At 50.3% G+C, this 26426-nt stretch overlaps 1 protein-coding gene and 1 long non-coding RNA gene across 3 annotated transcripts in view; one reads left to right on the plus strand and one right to left on the minus strand.

The window, feature by feature from the left end:
- Window positions 1–1293, minus strand: part of LOC143825916 (G protein-activated inward rectifier potassium channel 1-like) — a 50395-nt gene extending 49102 nt beyond the window's left edge. For both annotated transcript variants that reach the window (XM_077314347.1, XM_077314349.1), the window contains exon 1: window positions 643–1293. In XM_077314347.1, coding sequence (XP_077170462.1) covers window positions 643–1293 — 651 coding nt within the window. The remainder of the gene's footprint in view (window positions 1–642) is intronic.
- On the plus strand, window positions 1190–25169 carry LOC143825917 (uncharacterized). The gene is made up of 4 exons (XR_013226993.1): window positions 1190–1325; window positions 24614–24700; window positions 24820–24939; window positions 25071–25169. It is a non-coding gene; the product is annotated as an uncharacterized LOC143825917 (long non-coding RNA).
- Window positions 25170–26426: the final 1257 nt, after the last annotated feature.

Below are 26426 nucleotides of genomic sequence, written 5' to 3' on the forward strand. Positions count from 1 at the left end.
TTTCTGAGTTTGATCAATTAAATCCCATGGTGGATATTAATAGGATTGTTTACATAATTTAAAAAAAATCTAATATCCAAAGCAAATCTATGTGCATGTATGATAAAATTCAGATGCAGTGAAAGACTCTGCTACAAGCTTTCACATCTATGAGCCATGGTGCAGAGGGAGAGCATCTGCTTGCCAAGCAGACGGTCCCCAGTTCAATCCCCAGCATCTCCAGTTAAAAGCATCAGGAGAGCAGCTGCCAGTGTGGAGCAGACCACACCGGCCTTTGGACCGATGGTCCGATCCAGTTGAAGGCAGATTCATGGGTACCCACTGAATCACTTTGAAATCTCTGTTGTCTCTTTCTCTGCATGGTGCCTGCTAATAAGTACCAGTTATATAGCGGTCTTAATTTGCTTTGCAATTCTTATGACCCTTACCTTCTCTATTACCCCATAATGTAGTTTTTCATCTACCCAATTTACAGATAGGGGAATTGAGACCAGTAGGCCTCAGACAGGGACCCAAGTCAGTGACAGGTCAGGAATCAAGGTTCCCCACTTCCAGCCCCCCAGCTCTTAGGATACGGCACAGAGCAATGCTCTTCAGTGCGAACGGGAGATTATCTTTCCCCTCTGGGACCCTCTTACTCACCTTGATGAGTTTACAGCGGATCTGGGCAGAGACCATATGACTGTTCCGCAGGTTGCCCACCCGGAACATGAGGCAGAGTTTTCCATCCCGCTGTGAGATGACGGCAGCCCGGCTAAACATGAGGGTCTCAGCGCGTTTCTTGGGTTGAGACATCTTGATGAACATGCATCCAATCAGGAAGGCATCCACCACAGACCCCAGCAGTGACTGGAAGAGAAACAGGGCAATGCCCTCCGGGCATCGCTCCGTGATATAGCGGTGCCCATACCCGATGGTAGCCTCCGTTTCAATGAAGAAGAGGAATGCTGATGGGAAGTTGTAGACGTTGGCGACACAGGGGTTGTGTCCCGGATCTGGGCCACGGTGCATATCCAGGTCGCCGCGCAGATAGGCAATCCCCCACCACATGGAGGCCATGATCAGCCAAGCCACAGTGTAGGTCAAGAGGAAGATGAGCAAGTTCCAGCGCCACTTGAGGTCCACCAGCGTGGTGAAGAGGTCGGAGATGTAGCGGCTGTTCTCGCTGCCCAGGTTGCCATGCTGGACGTTGCAGCGCCCGTTCTTGTCCACAAAGCGCTGCCGCTTCCGGCGGGTCGAGGTGCCCACCACCGCCTGGTAGTCGTCCCCGAATTTCCTTCGCACCACAGACATCCTGAAGAGGAAACACGGACTGGACGGGCCAGGTGGGTTCTTGCTGATGCCAAAGGGCAGAGCCCAGATCTGGCAGTGGAGACTCACCCAAGTGGTCTTGTGGAGACAGTGTCCACTGGGGGGTCACCAAGCTTGGCTTGCCAATGCCCGACTCAAGGCTGGCAACATTCACAGGAAGGGGTGGGTGGGTGGAGGTCTCTCCTGGACACTAAGGGCTGCTGAAGGTGCCCCCTTAGGACCAGCCAGTCCTGGCACTACATAGCACAGCCCCCATTGGCCGGCAGCCTCTCTCATGCCCTGTGGGGGGCTTTCCGAGGACCCTGGGCCAGAGCAGCTGGGCTGGACGGTCCCTCTTGGCGGTCAGTAGTGGATCCCGAGAATGGCCTCCCGCGGCTGGGCTCGGCTGGGCTGGGGGCCAGGGCGGCGTGGACGCAGAAGCGGCGCCGGGTTCGGCTTGGGCTGGCCAGGCAGCTCTTCTGAACGCGTCTCGCAGGCAGCTCTCCTTCCGCAGAGGCACCCGTGGGTCGCCCGCGCTAGATGCCCGCAGGAGTCTTGGGCGGCAGCTTGCGAAGTCGCGCCCGGCAGCGGTGCCCAACTTGCCCGCCCTGCCTGCTGCGGACCCGGAGGAGGACGGCTGGCAGGAAGCCAGCGGAGGGGGGGAGGGGAGAGGCGCCCACCCCCTTGCCCGCCCCCGGCTGCCCTTCCCCTTCCCCTTCCCGAAACTTCCCCTCGGCGGTCCCCCTGGCCGGCCCAGACGCTCCCGGCGGCGGCGGGAGGGTGGCGAGCAGTCGGGAGGCGGCTGCCGATCGAACTCCCGGGTTTGTGGCGAGCAGCGCGGAGCAGCCGAGCAGAGTTGCGAAGCCTGGGGCTGGGGGCTCGGCAGCGCCGCCTCGCGGTCGTCGCCGCCGCCGCCTGGTCCTCCGCCAGCTTCCGCGCCAGCTGAGCCGGAGGGAGCGGGGGGGGGGTCTGTACATTTGGCCAAGCCGGACCCTCCCACTGGCTCCCTAGGCGGACGCGGCGGGGTGGCCGGGCTCAGGGGGGCTTGGGGAGAGCTTCACCGCGCAGCAGGGGCGAGGGACGACACAAAGGCTCGAGTCCATTGGGAAGGGGACGGAACTGGAATAAAGGCGGGCAGCGCAGGCGGGCAGCGGGGAGGAGGGGGGCGCAACTCTCCTTTCCACCAGCTACCTTGGCGGAGAAAATATTTTCTTGGGGGGGGGGGTTGCTCAGATTAATTTGAGCGGTGGGCTCAAGCCCGCAAGTTGCCAGCAGCATGCTTCTGAGCATGTGCAGAAAGCATCGATCCTTTCTTCACCGCCGAGTGTTTACCAAGAGGGACCCATCTACCTTTTTCAAATGTCCTGTTCTCATGGCAGCTTTTCCAACCAGTGTTGTGCATAGTCAAGGACAGAACTTTAAAAGGCGTGTGTTTCCAGAAATGTTATACTGCCTTTGTTTATTCCATTTTTTCATCCGCCTGCTTTTCTCTAATGTGCTGTTTCACCTATCACTGGTCGGGGAAAGTGAAGTATACAATGCCGTTAAAAAAAAACAAAAAACGTTTGGTTTTGTTTCAGCTACTGCTTTGCTCCAGTGTGCTAGGCGCTGTACAAGCCTCCGGTCATCTGACCATGCGGGAAGTCGGATTGCCAGGGGCCACCAGTGGGAGCAGGCTTGCCAGATCTAGGCTGGGAAACCCTGGAGGTCTGAGAATGGGGCGTGGGGTGGGCGGGGACCTCAGTGGGTACAATACATGCAGCCCACTTCCACACCAGCCGTTTTCTCCAGGGGGACCGATCTCTGGGAGGAACTGTAATTCCAGGGGATCCCCAGGTCTTACCTGGAGGCAGGCATTCCAACTTACTGTAGGCATTCCTGGTATTGTAGTCATTTGGCCTGAACAATAGGGAATAAATTCAGAATTTGGTTTCTTGCCACATTTTTTCATACTAAAAAGCAGAAGGCAGTTCTGGAGCTGAGCCATGGTGCTGGGAAAAGGGCAAGACTTTCACGGTTATCCTGAAAAAAATCACTCCCCACAAACTATTAGGAAAACAGACTGGTAAAATATGGGGGCTGTCTATGGAACTTCATACAGGACTACATGTTCCTTCTGTACCCCAGTGCTCCCAAGCTCACAGGTGGCTGAGCATGTTTTCAAGGGAGATCTGGCAGGCAGGGTGGCCTTAACCTCTTCCTTATCCACAGATTCTTCCCCACAAATTGCACTAAGGCTGTCCCCCTCACCAGGCTAGGCTTCCTTTTGCTTTCGGATCCTAGCTGCCATTGAGACTGGCAGGAGTTGAAGGGGAACAAGAGTTAAGCTCTTCCTTCCATCTTCCTATTCTTCTTCACTCCATCATTTTCTTGGGGCCACATAGCGCTGCTTGGCCAAAAGATGGGCAGGGGGAAGATGGGCTTAATTTTTTAAAAGGAAGGAAGGAGAACGAGATGAACAACATACTGAGAAAGAGAAATGCACGATCCTCCTTAGACTGACATTAATTTGCCCTGGTCCAGTGAATGCTGGTGGCTTTTCTTGCGGCAAACAGCATGACTCTGACATCTTACTACTTCCTGTGTAAAAGGCATGCGAGGCCTGTTTGCTGCATCTGCACAGCCCTGTGGGTGGGTGGCCACATCGGGTAGCCAGGCAATTTTATGCATTACCCTGCTCAGGCTCCCTGTGTTGCAGCCAGTGTGGAAGCTTGCGCACCACTGGACATCCTCATAGTTTCTGAAACTATATAGTTCATAGGGGATGTGAGAGTTGGCACAGAAATGAAAAATTTTGGCACGGTAGACCGTGTTTCAAACCATGCATAAGAGGGGTTTCACTGACTGCTCTGCTACACACTGAAATGCAACCTGACAATTCTGTAGCTCAAACGAGAGCATCTGAAGTTAATTAATATTCCATCTCTCCTTCTCCCATCCACCCCCACACACGGTTTCACCTCCCAAACATATTCAGTTCCTGCTTGCCAGCAGGGAGGTCTCCGGAGTGTGGAAAGAGCCCCAGTTCCGAGAGATGGTTTCCCATCTAATTTCTTTGCAAATCAGGCGAGCTCCATCTCCAGAGGAAGTGCGAACAGCAGAAGATCAGATGCTTGAATAAAATCGGAACATGCTGGGATTTCAAGGCACACTCTTCTGCCAACTCCCTCTGGAGCTGCCTTTGCCATTCACACTCCCTGGCATCTTTTATAGCAGATGTAATTCAAACCAGAGTATCACCAGAGCCAGTTCCATTCCTGAAGTCACACAAAGGACATGCCCCTTTTATTAGAAGGCTGCTTCATTGTGGCTCCCACCTCGTTTCCTTTTGTGTCCGTTTCCCCTTTCCAACATCTGTTGAATTAACCAGGGTGGTTTGGACGCAGTGTCGAGAAAGCGGCAAACTCAGAGGCTCATTCTGCACTTTCACACATGTGCTGTCTCCCTCCAGTCTTGTACCTATACAAATGAAGCTACCTTATATTGAACCAGTGGATCAGGCCACCCAAATCAGCATTGTCCACTTGGACTGGCAGCAGCTCTCCATGGTCCCAGGAGGCAGCCTTTCATATCACTTCCTACCTGATCCTTGTCACAGGAGGTGCTGAGAACTGGACCAGGGACCTTCCTCATGCAAAGAGTCATGTTCCATGGCAAATCTCTCAAAAGAAGGCAAAGTTTTGGCTAGAAACTTAGTAGTTTATTCAGGAGAGTTCAAACAGCTTCACAAAACTCCTGTGCTGCCAAGGACAAAACTAGCAAAAATGTAGAGCAATTATAGAAGCACAATATTCCTCCCTTCTGTACACAATTCAGTTTCACACAGAACAGTTCTTATCATCAAAAGGTAGGACAGTTGACACCTCCAGATGAGAAGATGGCCTCAGGGTATGGGAGCAAAAGGGAGGGTGAGAATGAGCAAGGCAACGTCAGGACACGTCTCTGCAGGGAGTTCTGGGACTTTGGTCAAGTAAATAATTGCAGGAGCCAGTGGCCAACTGACACGAAGCAGGTGATCTGCCACTGAGCCATGTCCACTCCAACCTTGAAGGAGGGATAGCATTTAGTGTGCTGGAGCCTGGGGTATTATATTTATTGCATTGGTTACCCAAACTTCCTCTACACACATGAAGCCGCCTTTTACTGAATCAGACCATCGGTCCACAATGTCGGTATTGTCTACTCTGAGGTAGTGGCTCTCCAGGAAGGTCTTTCGCATCATCTGCAGCCTGGCCCTTTTAACCTGGAGATGCTGAGGATTGAACCTGGGACTTTCTGCATGCCAAGGAGCAACAAGCTTAGGTAACTGCATGGTTATTCAGGCTGTGGGATCTGCACAGACAAAAGCCATGTGTAATAGCTATCCAGCCCTGACTAGTCTGATCTCATCAGATCTCAAAGCTAAGCAGGGCTGGACCTGTATGGACCAGTATTTAAATTAGAGGCCTCCAAGGAATACTAGGGTTGTGTTATGAAGGCAGTGGTGAGTAACTTAAGTTTCTTGCCTTGAAAGCCCTATGGGGTCACTGTAAGTCAGTTATCACTTGACAGCACTTTTCACCACCAATGTTTAGAGTGGTATACTAGGAGACCTGGGTTCGAATCCCTACCTCGCCATGGAACATTGCTGGTTGGGTAATCTTGGACTAGTGAATGGGCTGGGTCCAGTGCAAAAATTTATGCTAATGCTAGAGCTCTTGTGCAAGTGGAAATACAAGACAAACACAGCATACGCTATGTCAGACTTATTGTATCCCCTCCTGCATTGTCTTTTGGGCAACCAGTCTCTGGGCACAATAATGTAGAGACATGAAAATGCTTGGTAGTGCACAAGATTTTGCGAAAACAGAATTGCACTAAGTCTGGTTAAGTTTCTGCTTGTATATTGCTGGATCCTAGCCACTCTCAGTCTGACCTACCTCACAAGGTTGTTGTGAGCATAAAATAGAGAGGAGAAACACATTGTAAATTATTTTGGATTCCATTGGAGAGACAAAGTTGAATGTAAATATCAATTTTATTTTTTTCTTATTTTTTCTCCCTCCAATGCCTGTGTCCTTAAATTCCTGTTTTTTGATTTGGAATAATAATTTTCTTGCTCTTTCTTTTTTTTAATAAACAAGGTATTAGGCTCCAAATTTATCTCTACCTGGATAACTTTACCCCTGATCCTACATATGCCCAGGTACTCTAACTCTTTTTTGGCTTTAATGTAACTCTGCAGAATCCAGGGATGAGTACTAGAATTAAAAAGGAAGAATACCTTCAAATTAAAGCCTATCTGTGTGAGTCAGAAAAGGACAGCAAAACTGATTTTCATCCAGTGCTTGATGGCACAAGATACATAGCAAGCATTTAAAAATGTGTCTGCAACAGGAGAAGAAAAATTAGGGCTCCATAGACATTAGATCAAAGGCCTTTCACTGATACAGATAAAAGAACTGAAAATGCATTCATATATCTTTAAACAAATACAGTTGAAGTAAGGTGTTCAGATGTTGTCACCTAAAGTTTATTGGCAAGACATTTCCAAAAAGAGCTTGTTCACTGACATAAATCACCAATGCTATCAGTGCAAAAAAGAGAGGCTCAACTTCATACAATGTAGCCTCTATTTTTAATTGATTCTCAGTGAGGGCGTTGTAATACATGTGACTAGGAGTCCCAGTTTTATTCATTTTGATGAGGTCTTTTAAAAGATGCATATCACTTGCCATGCAAAAATAACATAGAGACAGTCATATTTTGAGTTCCAATTAGAATCATAGAATCATGGAGTTGGAAGGGGCCATACAGGCCATCTAGTCCAACCCCCTGCTCAATGCAGGATCAGCCCAAAGCATCCTAAAGCATCCAAGAAAAATGTGTATCCAACTTTTGCTTGAAGACTGCCAGTGAGGGGGAGTTCACCACCTCCTTAGGCAGCCTATTCCACTGCTGAACTACTCTGTGAAATTTTTTTTCCTGATATCTAGCCTATATCGTTGTACTTGTAGTTTAAACCCATTACTGTGTGTCCTTTCCTCTGCACCAATGGGAACAGCATCCTGCCCTCCTCCAAGTGACAACCTTTCAAATACTTAAAGAGGGCTATCATGTCCCCTCTCAACCTCCTTTTCTCCAGGCTGAACATTCCCAAGTCCCTCAACCTATCTTCATAGGGCTTGGTCCCTTGGCCCCAGATCATCCTCGTTGCTCTCCTCTGTACCCTTTCAATTTTATCTACGTCCTTCTTGAAGTGAGGCCTCCAGAACTGCACACAGTACTCCAGGTGTGGTCTGACCAGTGCCGTATACAATGGGACTATGACATCTTGTGATTCTGATGTGATGCCCCTGTTGATACAGCCCAAAATGGCATTTGCCTTTTTTACCGCTGCATCACACTGCCTGCTCATGTTTAGTTTACAATCCACAAGTACCCCAGGATCTCGTTCACACACAGTGTTACCTAGAAGCGTATCCCTCATCCAGTAGGCATGCTTTTCATTTTTCTGACCCAGATGCAGAACTTTACACTTATCTTTATTAAATTGCATCTTGTTCTCATTTGCCCATTTTTCCATTGTGTTCAGATTTCGTTGAACTCTGTCTCTCCCTTCTGGAGTATTTGCCAGTCCTCCCAATTTGGTGTCATCTGCAAACTTGATGAATAGTCCCTCCACCCCCTCATCTAGATCATTAATAAATATGTTAAAAAGTACCGGGCTGAGCCCTGAGCCCTGAGGTACCCCGCTACTCACCTTCATCCAGTCTGATGAAACACCATTGACAACAACTCTTTGAGTGCAGTTCTCTAACCAATTCCCTATCCACCTAACTATCTGAAAATCCAGATTGCAGTCCTTCAATTTATCCATCAGAACATCATGGGGAACCTTATCAAAAGCTTTACTAAAATCCAAGTAAACGACATCAACCGTATTTCCACGATCCAGCAAACCTGTCACTTGGTTAAAAAAGGAAACCAGTTTGGTCTGACATGACCTGTTGGAGACAAATCCATGCTGATTAGGTCCTAAATATGTGGGGCCCTTCCCTATTGCGAAACTTATCAATGCTGTGACTGTAGAACTGTCTTTGCCTAAGACTTATAGGAATGTACATCCGTTTTTTCATTCCAGCCTGCTGCGGAGAGCCCCTGTTCCGGATGTGTGGCACCCCCCGCTATCTACACCTGTGCCGATCTACATCGATAAAGATACTCACTACGAAGTCAATCAAATCTTAGACTCTCGTGTGCATAAGGGTCGCCTCCAATACTTGGTAGATTGGAAGGATTTTCCTTCAGGGGACAAGGAGTGGGTGGAGGCAGAAAACGTGAAAGCACCTCGCCTCCTCCGAGCTTTCCACCACGCATTCCCTGATTGCCCCCGTCCTGTGGATGCCGGCTAGGGTGGGGGAGGTCCTTTTAGTGTGGAGGGATGTCAGGATTGTAGAATCTCTGTCATAAATTAGCTTGAGTTCCTCCATGTCAGTTATATTGTTTTATATTGCTTGGCGCCTGCTTGCTCCAGGCCCTGTATCCTTGCTAGCCATAAAAGTGAATAGTTTGTTTTGTTAACCTTATCACATGTTGTGGGCTCTCGCCTGAACTGGGGATTGTTGTCACCTCCTCAAGGTTATGAGAATGTATTCCTGTTTTTCTTACACATATGTCTTTTCTCTGACTCCCCTCCCTTGGGAACTGTCAAGTTTTGAGCGGGAGAATTGTATTGATAAGCAGAGGCAAATCTGTACTCTAGTCAGATTTGACTTTTCAGTCCCTAGCGTATAGTACTTTCCAATAAAGCTTTCTTTCATTAAGAAGCCTGTTGTGAGTTTTCTGTACGTTTGACATTAAGTCAAATCTCACAACCCCCTTTAGCCTGCCAACATGCAGGACGAAGGAAATACCTATACGGAGCAGGGAGAGGGCCTGGATTGGGACCTCTCCCAGAGCGACGGAGCCGGTGTGGGTCCGTACAGTTCGGGCATGATCAGAGCCGTGGAAGGAGCGACTCCTGGGCATGCCGAATTCTTGGAAAGGCACATCACCGAGCGCAGGCGTTTGTCAAAATATGACCGCCTGACAGGGGATGAGCAGTGGCCGGATCAGCTGGGAATGCCTAGCTACGGGTCGGAGCCCGCCGGTGAGACGCGTGATCTGCAGCACAAGTTGGACAAGGTGACCAATTGGCTACAGGACCTCTCGGGCCGGCTGGATCCAGAGGAGCAGCGAGAGACGCGGCGCCTGCTGCGGGAGGTGCACGGGGGCGTCCGCGAACCCAGTGGTCGGAGATCGGGGAATCTGCCCACCCTGCGAGAACGAGAGGAGGCGGCAATGCAGGCGGCAGCTGAGGCCGAGGCCGCAGCCTTGGCGAGGGCGCGACGGGAGGAAGAAGAAGGCGACCTCGATGGCGCAGGTGGTGCCGGTGCGGCCGAAGGCGCTGGAGCGGCGGCGGGAGCGGCTGCGGCGGGGCAGCAGCGGATGTGGCCGGAGCAGAAGCGGCGGCAGCAGCGGCGGCGCAAGAGGCGGCGGCGGTGTGAGCCGCGGCGGCAGCGCGAGCCACGGCGGCGGCGCAAGCAGCGGTAGGAGTCGGTCGAGGCATGGGCCGAGGAGCAAGGGCCCCGTTGGATTGGGGCCAGGGACGACTGCCCCCCCATCTCCGGGGAGTGGAAATGCGAAGCACCTACAAATTCAAGGCTAAATTCTCGGGGGACCCATCGACCTTCCCTTCGTTCCTGGTGCACCTCCAAGCCTACATGATGGACCTTCCATCATGTTCACCTTCCATGATGATGCCGAGCGCGTGCGTTTTGTGGGAGAGTCCCTGGAAGGGAAGGCAGCAAAATGGTTCATGGACTTGTACCGTTACAACCCAAGAGCCATCCGCAATTACAACCACTTCCTGAGAACCATGCGCCAGATGTACGTGGAGCCGTTCGAAAAGGAGACGGCGGAGAAGAAACTCAAGGCACTGAAGCAAGGGAAACTAACAGTGGCCGAACATGCTAGAGAATTCAAGGAACTTTCCTCTGCGGTGCCGGACTGGACCGAGCCCCAACGTGTGCACGCGTTCGTGGGGGGCCTCTCTGGGGATTTGTCCAGCAAGTGCCTCCTTCTGGAAGACCCCCTCACGGTAGCCGGGTGGGTCCAGCTGGCCGGAGAAATGGAGAGCCGCCTGGAAAGGGCGGCCGAGTATCAAGGAATTGCAGGGAAGGCAGGGGCAAAAACCTCTACTCCCGTGAAAGCCAAGCCAAAGGCGAAACTGGAACCGAGCGAGCGTACTCGACGCATGGAGAAGGGATTGTGCTTGGGCTGTGGTCAGGCTGGCCACTTCCTCGCACAATGCCCATCGAAGACGGTGCCGAGTGCCAAAGCGACGGGAGCTACCCCCCCCAAAGCTTCTCCGGCCAAGAAGACGGTCCCGAAGAAAAGTGCCAAGTCTCTACTGGTCCCAGCCGGTGCCGCAACGATGGTGGAGGAATCGGAGGAGGGCAGTGGCCAGGACGGTGAAGATCAAGCGGAGGAGCAGTCGGGAAACGAAGACGGTCTGCTGTAAAGGCGCCCCGCCAGCAGGCCTCCGGAAGGGGCAAACGAGCGGTGAGTGATTCCCCCCTGATACTCTTGCCTGCAACTCTCACCGACCCCAAGTCCGGGCGGAAAGTGGGGGTTTGCTGCATTGTGGACTCCGGTTGTACCCAGACTTTAGTAAGCCCAGCACTAGCCGAGACTTTGGGGTGGGCAAGGTGCCATTGGGTGAACCCCTACCCATCACCCAGCTGGATGGGAAATGCGCTCCGGGGGGGGAGGCTACCGTAAAGACGCGCCCGATGGATTTGGACGTGGAGAAACATTGGGAGCAGATTCAACCCCTGGTAGCACCCCACTCAGTATTCCCGTGTGTCCTGGGGCTGGATTGGTTGAGGGAGCATGATCCCACGGTGAAGTGGAAAAAGGGGACAGTGAAGTTTTCCTCGCCCAATTGTAAGCAGCATGTACGGCCCCAGCCCTCCCAAAACGACCGAGTTGTGGCCGCGGTGGGTTCCGCCGGGGGGGCGACCCTCCCACAGGAGTATCAAGACTTTGCAGATGTGTTCGCTGAAGCTGAGTGCAATCAGCTTCCCCCCCACCGTAAAACTGACTGTGCCATTGAGTTAAAGAAAGGGGAGCCCCTCCCAAAAGCCAAACTTTATTCAATGAACCCGAGAGAGATGAATGAACTCAGGGAGTTTTTGGACAAAAACTTAGCCCGGGGGTTCATCAGACCCGCCACTTCGTCTTTGGCGGCCCCGGTCCTTTTCGTGGAAAAGAAAGACGGGTCTTTGCGCCTCTGCACGGACTACAGAGGGCTGAACGCTGTTTCTACTTGCAATGCCTACCCGTTGCCTTTGATTAAGGACTTGCTGGGTCACTTGGGGAAGGCACGGATTTTTACAAAATTGGACTTGAGGGAAGCCTACTATCGGGTCCGAATAAAAAAAGGGCATGAATATTTGACGGCTTTTAACACCCCCTTGGGCCAATTTGAGTACATCGTCATGCCGTTCGGCCTCGCCGGCGCTCCGGGCGTGTTCATGAACATGATAAATGAAATTATGCATGATTTATTGTATCAGGGGGTGTTGGTGTACATTGATGATATTTTGGTGTATTCTGAGGATGTGGGCAAGCATGCCAAATTGGTCCGCGAGGTGTACGGCGCCTGTGGAAACATCAGTTGTTTGCTAAACTTTCAAAGTGTGAATTTCACCGGGGTGCGGTGGAATTTCTGGGCTTCCGGGTCTCCCAGGCGGGGCTCGAGATGGACCCAGGCAAGGTGCGGGATTTACTGTCCTGGGAACCACCCCGCACACGGAGGCAGCTGCAAAGTTTCTTAGGATTTGCAAACTTTTACAGAACTTTCATTCCCAATTTCGCCAAAGTGGCACTGCCTCTCACTGACTTGTTAAAAACAAAAGAAGGGGGGAAAGCGGCGAGCCGCCCAGGCGCTCCACTCCAGTGGTCTCCCCAGTGTCAGGAAGCTTTTGAGAATCTGAAGCTCCTGTTTACCTCTGAGCCCGTGCTGGCCCATGCCGACCCCGCTAAGCAATTCACCGTGCAAGTAGATTCCTCGGATGTAGCAATGGGGGCCGTGATCCTGCAAGAGGGGAAGGATGGGAAATTACACCCGTTGGCCTATTTGTCTAAAAAATTCTCCGGGGCAGAAAGAAACTGGGCGATTTGGGAGAAAGAGGCGGCCGCAGTAAAATTGGCCTTAGCCACCTGGAGACATTGGTTAGAAGGGTCCGCCGTCCCCTTTGTAGTGTGGACAGACCATAAAAATCTTCAGGCGCTCAAGCAGCCCCGCTCGCTCTCGGCGAAACAAATGCGGTGGGCGGAGTTTTTCTCTCGCTTCAACTTCTCTCTCAAGCATCTGCCGGGCAAAATGAACTTTTTGGCGGACGCTCTATCCCGCTTGCCCCAGTACAACAGCAAGCGCGACCCATTGGTGGACACAGTTTTTACCCCCGCCCAACTGGGAATGGCCGCAGTGACGCGCAGTCAGACCAAAAAGGGAAACTCGATCCCGGGAGGGTGGGTTCAGAAGGAGGTGTCACAGGACTCTGAGTTTGGTTCCCTCCGCCCCGAATTAACCGAGAAGGGGGGCCTGTTCTTTAAGGGGGAACGTCTTTATGTCCCGGCGGCGGCGCGCGGGGACGTTTTGAAACTTTGCCACGATGCAAAAACTGCAGGACATTTTGGTTTTGTAAAAACTCTACACCTGGTCAGGAGACATTATTGGTGGCCCACCTTGCGGACAGACGTGGAGAAGTACGTGCAGGGTTGCCCCACTTGCCTGGTCTCTAAACCTGCTGTGGGGAAAAAACGGGGGTTGCTGCAGCCTCTGCCCACCCCCTCCCGTCCATGGTCCGATGTCACCATGGACTTTATCACGGACTTACCGCCCAGCCAGGGAAAAACAGTGATCTGGGTAGTAGTGGATGCATTTTCCAAGCAAGCCCATTTTATCCCCTGCGCTGGCCTGCCCTCAGCGGCCAAATTGGCCTCAATGTTTGTGACCCAAATAATACGCCTACATGGGATCCCGAGGCGCCTGCTCACGGATCGGGGCCCCCAGTTCGTTGCCAAGTTCTGGCGGGAGCTCCTGAGACTATTAGGGGTGGAACAAGCCCTGACATCGGGCTACCATCCTGAATCCAATGGCCAGACTGAAAGGGTGAACCAAATTCTGGAACAATATCTGCGCTGTTTTATCAACCATCAACAGAATGACTGGGTTGCTTTATTGCCGCTGGCTGAATTTGCCTATAACAATGGGGCGCATTCCTCCACGGGCGTGTCACCTTTCAAAGTGGTTTACGGGACCGACTTGGTGGCTGCGCCCACCTGGGAACTAATTTCGGCCGAGGCTCCTGAAGTCACCAAATGGGCAGCAACTATCAGTGCTGGTTGGCCTGAAATTGTTTCGAGCCTCAAGGAGGCTAAAGAGGCTTACAAAACCCAGGCCGACAAAAAACGGGCACCAGCGCCCGCGTGGAAAGTGGGGGACCTTGTTTATTTGTCCACAAAGAATCTACGCTGTCAGCAAAAATCCAAGAAATTAGGTCCTAAATATGTGGGGCCCTTCCCTATTGCGAAACTTATCAATGCTGTGACTGTAGAACTGTCTTTGCCTAAGACTTATAGGAATGTACATCCGGTTTTTCATTCCAGCCTGCTGCGGAGAGCCCCTGTTCCGGATGTGTGGCACCCCCCGCTATCTACACCTGTGCCGATCTACATCGATAAAGATACTCACTACGAAGTCAATCAAATCTTAGACTCTCGTGTGCATAAGGGTCGCCTCCAATACTTGGTAGATTGGAAAGATTTTCCTTCAGGGGACAAGGAGTGGGTGGAGGCAGAAAACGTGAAAGCACCTCGCCTCCTCCGAGCTTTCCACCGCGCATTCCCTGATTGCCCCCGTCCTGTGGATGCCGGCTAGGGTGGGGGAGGTCCTTTTAGTGTGGAGGGATGTCAGGATTGTAGAATCTCTGTCATAAATTAGCTTGAGTTCCTCCATGTCAGTTATATTGTTTTATATTGCTTGGCGCCTGCTTGCTCCAGGCCCTGTATCCTTGCTAGCCATAAAAGTGAATAGTTTGTTTTGTTAACCTTATCACATGTTGTGGGCTCTCGCCTGAACTGGGGATTGTTGTCACCTCCTCAAGGTTGTGAGAATGTATTCCTGTTTTTCTTACACATATGTCTTTTCTCTGACTCCCCTCCCTTGGGAACTGTCAAGTTTTGAGCGGGAGAATTGTATTGATAAGCAGAGGCAAATCTGTACTCTAGTCAGATTTGACTTTTCAGTCCCTAGCGTATAGTACTTTCCAATAAAGCTTTCTTTCATTAAGAAGCCTGTTGTGAGTTTTCTGTACGTTTGACAAAGACAATGAATGAATGAATGAATGAATGAATGAATGAATGAATGAATGAATGAATGAATGAATGTTTGTGAACAACAACATTTCCCACATATGGTTGGCAAAATTAAATTGTTTGTACTGACAACATCAAGAAAACCAAGATCATGGCATCCGGCCCTCTCAATTCCTGGCAAATAGATGGGGAAGAAATGGAGGTAGTGACAGAAGCAGTAGGTGCAAACTTAAATGGACTCTGGGGAATGGTAGAGGACAGGACGGCCTGGAGGATCATTGTCCATGGGGTTGCAGTGGGTCAGGCACAGCTTTGCACTTATCAACAACTGAATGGATATCATTAGCCAAAAACAAGAGCAAAATGAGCTTTTTGTCTATTGGCAGAGTTCGAATATGCAGAGAAAGCAGAGTACTGGGCCAATTTCAGAATAAGTTTTTATTAATGTACAACGTCCGCCATCAGCTGGACCAAGGTGGGTCAGCGCTGCTGGTGCTATTGGATCTCAAAGCAGAGTTTGACACAGCTGACCATGAGCTCCTAGCTCGCTGACAGCAGGATACGAGGGACAGCCCTCCAGTGGCTGACTTCCTTCCTCCAAGGTCACAGACAGAGGGTAGCATTATCTTTATGTGTCCTCTTGCTCAGCTGGTGTAGAGGTTTGGGCTGGGATGTCGTCAATACACTGATGACACCCAGCTCTTCCTCCTGATGGGTGACCACCCTGACTCTCCTCCAGAAGCCTTAGCCAGATGCCTGGAAGTATTGATGAGATGGCTCAAGCAGAGTCGTCTGAAACTAAATCCTTCAAAGACAGCTGTCCTATGGCTAGGCAGGGAGGGTCCAAGCAAGGAGGCACAATTTCCTGTCCTGGTCAGGGTACAGCTAACAGTGGCTCACTTGGCCAGGAACCTGGGCATGATTCTTGATGCCTCTCTCACTATGGAGGCGCAGGTCACAAGAGTAGCACGGCTGGTATTCTACCACCTACGCCAAGCCAAACTACCAGTGCCCTATTTGGCTCTGGAACACCTAGCCAAAGTGATCCATATGACAGTCACCTCTATACTGGACTTATGCAACTCACTCTACGCAGGCCTACCCTTATCCTTGATCCAGAAACTACAGCTGGGCTAGAATGCAGCAGCCAGTGTCCTCATAGGAACACCAAGGAGGTCCCACATTTGGCCTGCGCTCCAACAACTACACTGGTTGCCAGTCGAATTCCAGATCAGGCTTAAAGTTTTGATAATTATCTTTAAGGCCATACGCGGTCTGGGCCCAGTGTACCTGAGAGGCTGCCTCACTACCTACACCTCCCAAAGAGCTCTATGCTCCGCCACCTCCAACTGGCTTCTAATCCCTGGTCCCAAAGAAGCACAGCGAACCTCAGCTAGAGCCAGAGCTTTCTCTGTCCTGGCCCCCACCTGGCGGTACAAGCTCCTGGAAGAGATCAGGACCCTGCCTGAACTTCCACAGCTCTGCAGATCCTGCAAAATGGAGCTCCTCTGCCAGGCATTTGGTTGAAGCCGACCAAAATATCGGCATCTAATGGGCCCCCCAAAAATCCCTTATCTATAAACTGAATCCCATACTGGTCTACCCATGGAATCACCGTTGCATAGTTAGCAAATTACTAGATGTTATACACACAGTTATCACCAGTTAAAATCACTGTTACTATTGTTTTCTCACATTTATGAATTGTGTTGTACCTCTTGTTATACTAGATTCAAAGCCCGTTCCTAAGAACAGGCCCTGAAAGGTTCCCCTCCCCTGGCCAGGCAGCTTAAAGTGGCTTTGGGCTGCAGCTCGCAGCCAAATCAAGTGGAGCAAGCGGGGGCTGGGAAGCTCGTTAGCAGGGTGAGACAGAGCTCCTTAGCACAAGCAGTCAGCAGGCCGGGATGCCCTCGTTAACAGGCCCAGCCTAGCAGGCCAGGAGGCCCTCGTTAGCTAGCCCTTCGCCACGACCCTTTTCCCAGTGCCCTCTCACTTGCTGCTGGCTCCAGGCACTGAGGTGTCTGTGAGCAAAGAGGCTAGAGTCCAGGGACGGAGGGCGGGAGCTGCAGGGGCAGGACCAATCAGCACAAGGCTGACTGCACCCTGATTGGCCCTATTCCAACTTGGACAGCCAGACACATTCCACCCCCAAGGCTGTTTCAGAAATATATAGAGGAACAACAATGGATAAGGATGTACTTCCTCTTTGTTATATGTAAATCATCCTGAGCCAGAAGGGAGACTGACATAGAAATATCATAAATAAATAAGTAGCGTCTGGACAGACACTTATCCTGGATGCTTGAGCTGATCCTGCATTGAGCCAGGGGTTGGACTAGATGGCCTGTATGACCCCAAGAGGCAGCTTTGGAATTATTGATTTTGTTTAATTTGTTTTAATGTTTAAATTGAATTATTATTGTTTGTTATTAATGTTGTTTCCCACCCTGAGCATTCGGAGAGGGGCACGTTATTATTATTCAATGATGATGGTGATGATAATAATAATCAGTTTCCCAACCAGGGTTGACATTATTCTTCTGGGATCTGATAGAGTGGGCTTTCTCTCCCTCAGGTAGAGTTGCTAGCTCTGAGATGGGAAATACCTGGAGTTTTAGGTGCTGGAGCCTGGGGAGGGTGAAATCCGGGGAGGGAAGAGACCTCAGAAGGCTATAATGCTGTAGAGTCCATCCTCTATAGCAGCCATTTTCTCCGGGGGAACTGATCTTGGTCATCTGGAAATCAACTGTAATAGCAGGAAATTTGCACTTGTCACCTGGCACTTGGCAACCCTCTTTCCCAGCCATAGGCCCATCTCCTCCAGTTCTGGCACTGAGCCGTTTACACTGTGTTTTGCTTCAGAATGTTCTTCATTCCTTCATGTAATCGATAGCTGAACTGCTACCTCCGGCAGGCTGGAGAAGCATAAAGTGAGCAACCTCTGATTGGGTATTCAGGCCTTGAACACAGGGAGCACACCAACGGGCCCTAGTCTAGGAGGCAGCTAGCAGCACACATGAACAGAGTCGTGTGGCAGAGGGTCAGCCTGGGCTCTGAACCGTCATTTGTCCAGCATAAGGACTGCTGAATAACAAACATTTCCCCTCCTTTGAGTGAATGTGCTGTTACTCTCAATAGAAACCGTGACAACCCAAGGGACAGTGGAACATGGATGGGTTTTAACTGTATTTGAATTTTTAATGTTCACTGCCCTGCGCACACCCACTGGATAGGTGACACTAAAATACAAAGGTAGGGATATTTTCAAGGGTCTCATTGCTTGCCATTTCAGCAACAATGAATAATTCCAGTTTTGGCGTTGCTTCCCTGTCCTGGGATGTGCTTGTCAAACCTGGGATGACTTTTGTTACATTTTCTCTTTCCTTGTACCAAGTTTCTTATAAAATGTAAAAAATCTATAACACACACACAACATGTATTGTGTGTTTAATTTAATCACCGGAGAGGTCTCACAAAGTAAAAAAAACCCTGAAAATTAATTTCAAACATGAACAGCATGATCAGTATTAAAAACAAGGCATTAGAACTAGCAAGGGACATAAAAGCGACATTCAGGCAGTTAGTGACACTCACGATTCAGTCATCATGTTTGACATTTTGACCCACATTTTATACTTTTACTTGGTGTTGCTTGTATCGCTTGACCTGCTTTGCTGCAGGTTGTTTCCTGTCCCATCTGCATATCACCGCAATCTTTCATCCTGTGTGAACATTTGATCCGTTGTTAATTGATTAGCATAGGTACGAATGTAGCTAGCCACTCCCGGGTTTTGTGTAGGGACGGTGTATTTGAAGTTGCCATCTTCCCCACTGCTTTTTGGACTCTGCCGGCATCAGCATCTTTCCTGGCCATGTGGTCAGGAAAATGCCTTCACTCCAGAACTGTTGGGTGGAAGATAGATAAGGGGTAGAGAGGTAAGATTGTTAGTCTTATAAGAGCTCCATGATTCACCACTTTTCCAATAAAGAGATTTTTCTTCAATGAAGTCTGTTCATTGGGAGTAATTAACAGAACCTCACAGATTGCTAAGACACCCTTATTTGACAATCCTCAAACCACCTTAGTTCACATCACCATGCCTTGAAAAGCCTACAGGATCAGCACAAGTTCAATGCAACTTGGTGGCACTTTCCCACACCAGAATTAAGCTGCAGGCAGTAGGATATTGTTCCAGATTGGTTACAAGTGCTGAAAGATGGTGATAAGAGATTAAAAGCCACAACACATGGAATTGCTGCAGGACTATTTCAGTGTTCAAGGATATTCTGTGACTGACTTTAGGGTCATAATATTGAAGCAGAAGAATTTAAACACAAGATGCCAGATTCTAGTTTATTTGCAAGACCTAATGCCTTCTGCTCCTCCAGTCTCTGATGATTATTTTGCATCAATAAGCTTTATAGTCTGGGAAGAGACCTATCCCCCACCCCCATCAGAAAACTGGAAGTCTCAAATAAAACCAAATGTATTTACTGTTCAGTGATCCTTGAAGAGTGCACTATAAATCTGCATTAGGCATTCTGTTGGGGTGGGGTTATAAAAAGAGATGGGGCCCAATGGTTACGGGGAATTAATTTCTCATTTGCATTCTGTATTCAGTTGCTGAATTCATGAGAAAGGAGCTTGGGGTGTTCTCTGAAAGTGGGAATTAGTTCCAAGGAGTTCTCACTCTCCTTTACCTCAGTCCCAGGTAGGGTTGCCAATTCTGTGTGGGGAAATTCCTGGAGATGTTGGAAGTGGAGCATGAGAAGGGCAGGGTTTGGGTAAAGGTGGGCCTTCAGTGGGGTAGGAGGCCATACAGTCCACCTTCCAAAACAGCCACTTTCTCTAGGTGAACTGACCTCTACTGCTTGGAGATCAGCTGTAATTCCAGGAGATTTCTAGTTATCGAATGACCCTTTCACAGGGGTCTCGGCAGGGTGAGCAGCTTGGCCGGGAGGGGGGGGGGGTGCTGCCCCTGTTGCCGTTCCTCTTGCAGGTGCCCACACTGGGCCATCAGCCGCTCCAGCAGCGCCTCCAATGCTCCCAGCCCCTCTCGGGACACCCGCTTGCCACACAGCGTGTCCCATTCCAGCGCTGCCTCCCCTGCGGGGGAAAAACAATGTATATACAATCATGAACAGTGGGAGCCGTTCCGCATTCATCCAAAATAGCACAATGGTTACTAATTGAAATCGCTACAGTTTTGCTGTTATGCACAACGTTGTTGACAATCTGCAACACTCCTGAAACCGATCCCCAAAAAGCGCTTCGTTGTAGCGCTTTCAGGGCAATTTCAAGTTGGGAACCCCCTTTTCCTGTGCACTATAGTTGTCTGTACTGAAAGGACCAAAGAAAGTAAGAAAGGTAATATGTAGTTAGATGTAAGGTAAAGGTATCCCCTGTGCAAGCACCGAGTCATGTCTGACCCTTGGGGTGACACCCTCTAGCGTTTTCATGGCAGACTCAATACGGGGTGGTTTGCCAGTGCCTTCCCCAGTCATTACCGTTTACCCCCCAGCAAGCTGGGTCCTCATTTTACCGACCTCGGAAGGATGGAAGGCTGAATCAACCTTGAGCCGGCTGCTGGGAATGAACTCCCAGCCTCATGGGCAGAGCTTTCAGACTGCATGTCTGCTGCCTTACCACTGTGCACCACAAGAGGCTCTTCTCGATGTAGTGGGGAGTTAGACGTAGTGTTGGTTTTTATACCCCACTTTTTACTATCTGTAGTTGTGAATTTTCTGCAATTTGGAGGGGGTTGGACTAGACGGCCCTGGAGGCCACTTCCAACTCTATGATTCTATGAGTCTAAGGAGTCTCAAATCAGCTCTGGGAGAACAGCTCTAACAGGATTGTGACTGGCCCAAGGTCACCCAGTTGCCTGCACGTGGAGGAGGAGGGGGGAATCAAATCCGCATCTCCAGATCAGAGGCTGCTGCTCTTAACCACTACACAAAGATGGCTACTTAGTTCCTGGATAAACACAAGAAGGAGGGTTGAGGAATTCCTGGGTTAAAATGTCCTCAAATATGGCTGTGTGCATGTGTGTGTGCGTGGGAGGAATATTGTCTCCAGCCTGTTTATGAGATATACAACATTTAAACAGATAAGTCAACCTAAAAGTACTGCAGATGTTTTATCCAACAAGGTTAGGCAAGAATACAAAATTCCTCAGTACTGCATTTCCACCCACCCTGACACAATCTAAGTACACACAATTTTATACTCTCTACCAAACATGCCCTGCAACTGGACGTATGGAATACATTGTGAACAGCAGGCACTGATTGCAACTGGCAGATTCCCATGCAGAGGCTGAAACCACTGCAGAGCTGTACACAGGCCTGGGAAACCTCTGCTCGGAAACAAACAGCTAATGGAGGGGAGGAGAAAGCACTTGCCTACCTTTTCTTCCATGCAAATAGGCAGCTCTCCAGGTGCCCTTCTGAGGCTGGAAGTGGGTAGTTCAAACTTTAAGCTCTGTCTATTCATGAAATCAAAGAGTCCTTCTCCAACAGGCAGTGGGTTGCCAAGTTCCCCCTGGTAGCCAGGTCCAGGTTGGGAAACTCCTGGAGATTTGGGGATGGAGCCTGTAGAGTCCACGCTCCAAAGCAGCCATTTCCTCCAAGAGAACAGATCTCTGTAGTCTGGATGTGAGCTGGAATTCTAGGAGATCCCCAGGCCCCACCTGGAGACTGGCATCCCTAAGTAAGGAGCTGGGGATTTTTCATAGCTGCCGGGACAAGTTTGATTGAAAGTGTGTGTGTGTGTGTGTGGGTGAGTGGGTGGGAAGATAGAAGGGTATTTTCTAAACCTCTTTTTTTAAGGAAAGAAAAATCCTGGCCAATCCAGATTTCCCTATTTGTCTAACTGGCCCATTTTACCAGGACAGGAGCTGGATTATCTGGGATTGGGATAGACACATTCTTGAGAGAATTCCTTACCAGAGCTGAGTGATTCAATTTAGGCAGTGAGTCCAAGAATCTGGAGCAGAAAGGTATCAGTTGTGTTTGATGAAAGGATAGGACACTTAGGGCCATTTCGCACAGAGCTCAAAGTGGTTATTTGGTTGCGGTTTGCGAAATCGCTACTTTGACTAGCGAAATGTAACTAGCTGTGCCCGTAACGCACAGCTGCGGTTTTTGCGGAATTTAGCACTTTCACTTCTCGTCACTTTCGTAACCCACAGGCTTCCGGTCTCCGTCTTATCGCTACAGAGGAGGTCCCTTTTTAGCGCTTCTGGCCTCCCGTGCCCGTCAATCAAACTGCAGGCACACCTTTGACCTCGACCCTAAAGCCGAAATTGGTGGGGTTCCCATTTTTTTTTTAAAAACCCAGGAAACCCCGTAGCAACGCATCATCGTTAAATCATTGGCGCCGTTGGAAAGGGTTTTCTATTGTTTTCTATGAACCAGAGGTTGATGCATTGATATCTTTGATAGGTTAATCCCCGCCCACAGTACACGCCCACAGGTTACCTGCTTATATGCACCTAGGCAGATACGTGGTCGGCCTCACTCTTTGTTTGCGTAGCTAGCCTACTGCCCGCAGCACAGGTTAACGTTGCAATGGAGAGGATTATTTATCAATTGTTGGCTCAGATGCTTGCGATAGTCCAGCGTATCCATACCACCGTGCGGCATAGGAGGGCTGCTATCGAGGACTACCGAGAACGTATTGCCGGAACGATGACCACCAGTAGAAGACGTTCTCTACGGGCAACCATGGCGGCAAAGAAGCACTGGCAAGCTCTGGCAGAGGTCCGGTTCCCCAGACAGTTCTGGGTGGACGAAAGATCCTCTGACTGGTGGGGAAATTTTGTGTGGTCTCGCTGGGATGATGACCACTGGATTGCCAACTTTAGAATGTCCAGGGGAACATTTTTTGAACTCGTGGAGGCTCTACGTGGCCGCATGGAAAGGCAAGTCACTGGCATGCGGCGCCCCGTGCCAGTGGAAAAAAGGGTGGCAGCCGCATTGTGGTACTTGGCCACCCCTCAGTACTTCCGGACAGTAGCCCAGCAATTCGGACTCGGAGTCACAACGGTTGGCGATATCCTTAGGGAGTTCTGCCTAGCCATGGAGGCGGAATTGTTCAGCAAAGTGGTGTGCCTCGGAGACCGGCTTGGAGCGGTGAGTGTCATTCTATGCCCTTTTCCCTTTAAATTTTTTTTTCTTGTTTGACAGGTGAGCAACGAACACGCGATGCACCCCACACTAACATGCCATGTTTTTTTCCCCTTATTCCAGAGTATGGACGGGTTTGCCAGGCTTGGATTCCCGCATTGTTTTGCGGCCGTCGATGGAAGCCACATCCCTATCCGTGCACCCGGGGGAAGCATAAAGGAGTACGGGAACAGGAAGGACTTTTGTTCTGTTCTCCTGCAAGGAACTGTGGACTTCTCCGGACGGTTTATCGATGCCGAGGTGGGGTGGAGTGGCAGGAGGCATGATGCCCTTGTTTTCAGGGAATCTAACCTCAGGAAAGCCATGGACGAAGGGGTCTTTGTTCCAGGAAACCCCACCGCCACCATTGAGGGCGTGCGTGTGCCGGCGTTGGTGCTCGGGGACGGAGCCTACCCATTACGCCGCTGGCTCATGACTCCCTATAAGCGGCCAAGGACAGACGTGCAGAGCCACTACAACCTCAGTCACTCCCGGGCAAGGAATGTAGTGGAGCGTGCCTTTGGACGTTTGAAGTCACGGTTCCGTTGCTTGATGTCTCGACTCCATGTGCATATAGACAACGTGACTCCGCTGATCATCGCATGTGTCATTTTGCACAACATCTGCGAGGACAAGGGACATAACATCCCCTTCCCTGTGGATGAACCTGCTCCTGTAGTCCTTGAGGACACACGAGACATCCCTGAAGCAAGGAAAAAAAGGATCTATGCGGAGGGGTGCAAGGTTCGGGACGCTATAGCCACCCACATCTACAGAAACAGGAGGCGTGTTTGATTGTTTTCTCTACTCTGGTGTTGAATAAAGTTTTATGTTCTTTGTTTAACCTTGTCTTGTGTGGTTTGTCTAGTTAGCCAGCAAAAAAACGGGGATTCCCTGGTCCAAAGGCACTTTGACAGCCCTAAATGCTAACTCCCCGCTGAAATTGACAATACGGAAGCGCTGAACAGGGAAAGTTTGGGGAGGCGGGTAGCCAGGAAGTATTGGCGACCCCTGTCAAACCGGAGGATCAATCCACTTATGTTCCAAGGAATAATTTCATTGGTGGGCAGATTTGATACATTTAAAATAGGGGTGGTCGTTCGGAGCAACGCATGTTCGTTCCCTAACCGTCATTCCGAATATGCCGAAGCCACGGAAGGGCTCCTTCTGGCACGGAAGGGCTCCTTCCGAGGCTGAGGCACTTCTGGAGCTTGTTCTCCAATCAAAAAGTGTTGGCCGCCTTATGGCCAGCACCCACTGCCACACCAAGGGTGCTTACCTGGTGTTGGCATCAAAGCTGAGGGAGAGGGGCTACGTCCGGACCTGGGAGCAGGTCCGGACAAAATTTAAGAGGGTGAAGCTGGACTTACTGAACAGTCTAGAACAGTGTGTGGGGGGGGGGGTCCCGCAGCCAAGTGGGAAAACGGTCTTCCACGACCAGATGGTCAAGATATGGGAGAAGGCTGGGAAGCCCCCCCTGGAAATGAGGAGGCATATGGGTGAGTGCTGCCCTCGTTGTGTTTTACCCTTAAACATGCATGGAATGACTAGCTGCCTCTTTCCCCTACTGTCCCCAATGAAATTCGAGAAAGTATTAAGATGCTGTCAACCCCCTCTGACTTAGCCCACCAGTACTGTAGAACCACTTTGGTAATGCGCTTTGACTCTGATTGTGGTGTGGCCATCAGCTGTGTTTCATCTCTGGTTTGTGTGCTTTTACTTATGATTTCTCTTTTTCTTTGCCCAGCTACACAATCACCATCCAAGCTAGCAAAAGCACCTGAGCGTGAGGAAGGGGAGGAAGAGGGACCTTCCACCTCAGGACAGGCTGCAGGTGAGAGTTTTATGTCTTTGAGGGAGACCCATGTGTGTGTACCCCCATGGAGCCATAAGGGAGCCTGCTGTGATGCTTCCATTTGAAGTGTGATTAAATTCTTTATTTGATTTCTATAGCAGAAACTATGGAGGCAAGGCTGCGTGCCATGGAGGCCAGGGTGACTTCCTTAGAGGCTGAAGTGGCAGACCTAAAAGGGGAGATGGAGCGGCAAAGGCAGCAGAGGGAGGCGGAAGAACGTAGGTTATGTTCCCCACTGCCCAACTCTTCTCACACTGTGGCTAAGGCCACTAAACAGTGTATCCATGTAAACTCCAGATTGGAAAATATGTTTGGCACTAATGTGTACTTTTTCTCCCTCCCCACACAGTTAAGAAGAAGGAGGACGAAGACCTCTTCCGCCGCAAAGTCAGGGGAACCATGGGACGGTTGTGCAGGAGAGTGAGGGAGATAGAAGGGGCTGGTGAGGGGAGCAGTGGGACCTGAGTTTTGTTTTCTGTTTGTGTTTTGGGGTGGGGTGTGTGTGTGGGGGGTCCAAGTTACATTCCCTAATTTTCTATCCCTGTTAAATATATAAATTTGTTATTAAAAAGTTGGCTTTCCTGGAGGGTGGTGGTGGTGGGGGGGGGTCCAAGTTACATTCCCTAATTTTTTTCCCCTGTTGAACTGTTTTTTAAAATAAAATGTTGTTGCAAATTTTCTGAAAAAGACTCCAGTGTGACTCCTTACACTCGCACACCTTTCACCCCACACTCCTAAAACACCTTTAACTAACACCCCTCCAACCTCCGCCCCACACAACAGTACCAGAATAGACACAATCACTAGAGAGGGTACACAGAGACAGAGTCAAAAATATAAACTTTATTTAACAAACAACAGCAAACACAGATAAAGTTAAAGAGACAAACTGGCCCAAACTAGGAGGGGGAGAACTTGTCCGCGGGTTTTATGATTCTCTTCCCGAGGACAGTCCTCCTTCTAGTTTGGGTCGAGGCATTCTGAGACGGGGTCGGTGGGGTGGGTGCTGGAGGTGGTGGTGTAGGTGTGGGGGGGGGGGACGTGTACGGTAATCTGAGGAGGGTTGGCCGTCTCCATTACCACGACCGCCCTCTCCATCAGTCTCCTTATCAGTCTCACCTCCTCCACGCTTTCGCGTAGGGATTGGTTTGACTCCCTAAGGATTGCCCGCAATTTTTTCCCCTCCTGGGCCACGAGGGAGAGCATCGCTTGGTCTGCGGCAGCGGCACGCCTGGACTCCTCCTGGCAGTGCTCGAGGATCCTTTCTCCAACGCCAGTTAAGATGGAGACGCGCCTCAGCCTGCCGCGTTCCCTCGCAAGCCTCTCCTCCACTTGGAGAGCACCTCTAGGTGGTGAGCCGGCTGGCTCATCGTCTTCTGAAAGGACCTCTGTTGGCAAAAAATGAGAAACAGAACTGTTAGTACCATCGAGACAGTCCAAACCCACCCTGGTGCACATGGTGGCCTTTTTTGGTCACATATTGTTAAACCAAGACTCTAAACAATGCCCGGGGAGCACATGGTTAGTGTTTGTTTGCCCATGGTGGGCTTTTTCCTTTGCCTACTTTCACAGCAAGACTCACAACAATAAAAAGGGAGCACACGGTTAGTGGCTTGCGACATTGTCCTGCAGCCATGGCTCGAAAGGAACAGTTCATGCACGCTCACCATCTTGGATCTGTATCCGCCTGCGCTGGGCAGGAGGT

Source organism: Paroedura picta, chromosome 16 (genome assembly GCF_049243985.1).
Source record: "Paroedura picta isolate Pp20150507F chromosome 16, Ppicta_v3.0, whole genome shotgun sequence".
Classification (NCBI taxonomy): Eukaryota; Metazoa; Chordata; class Lepidosauria; order Squamata; family Gekkonidae; genus Paroedura; species Paroedura picta.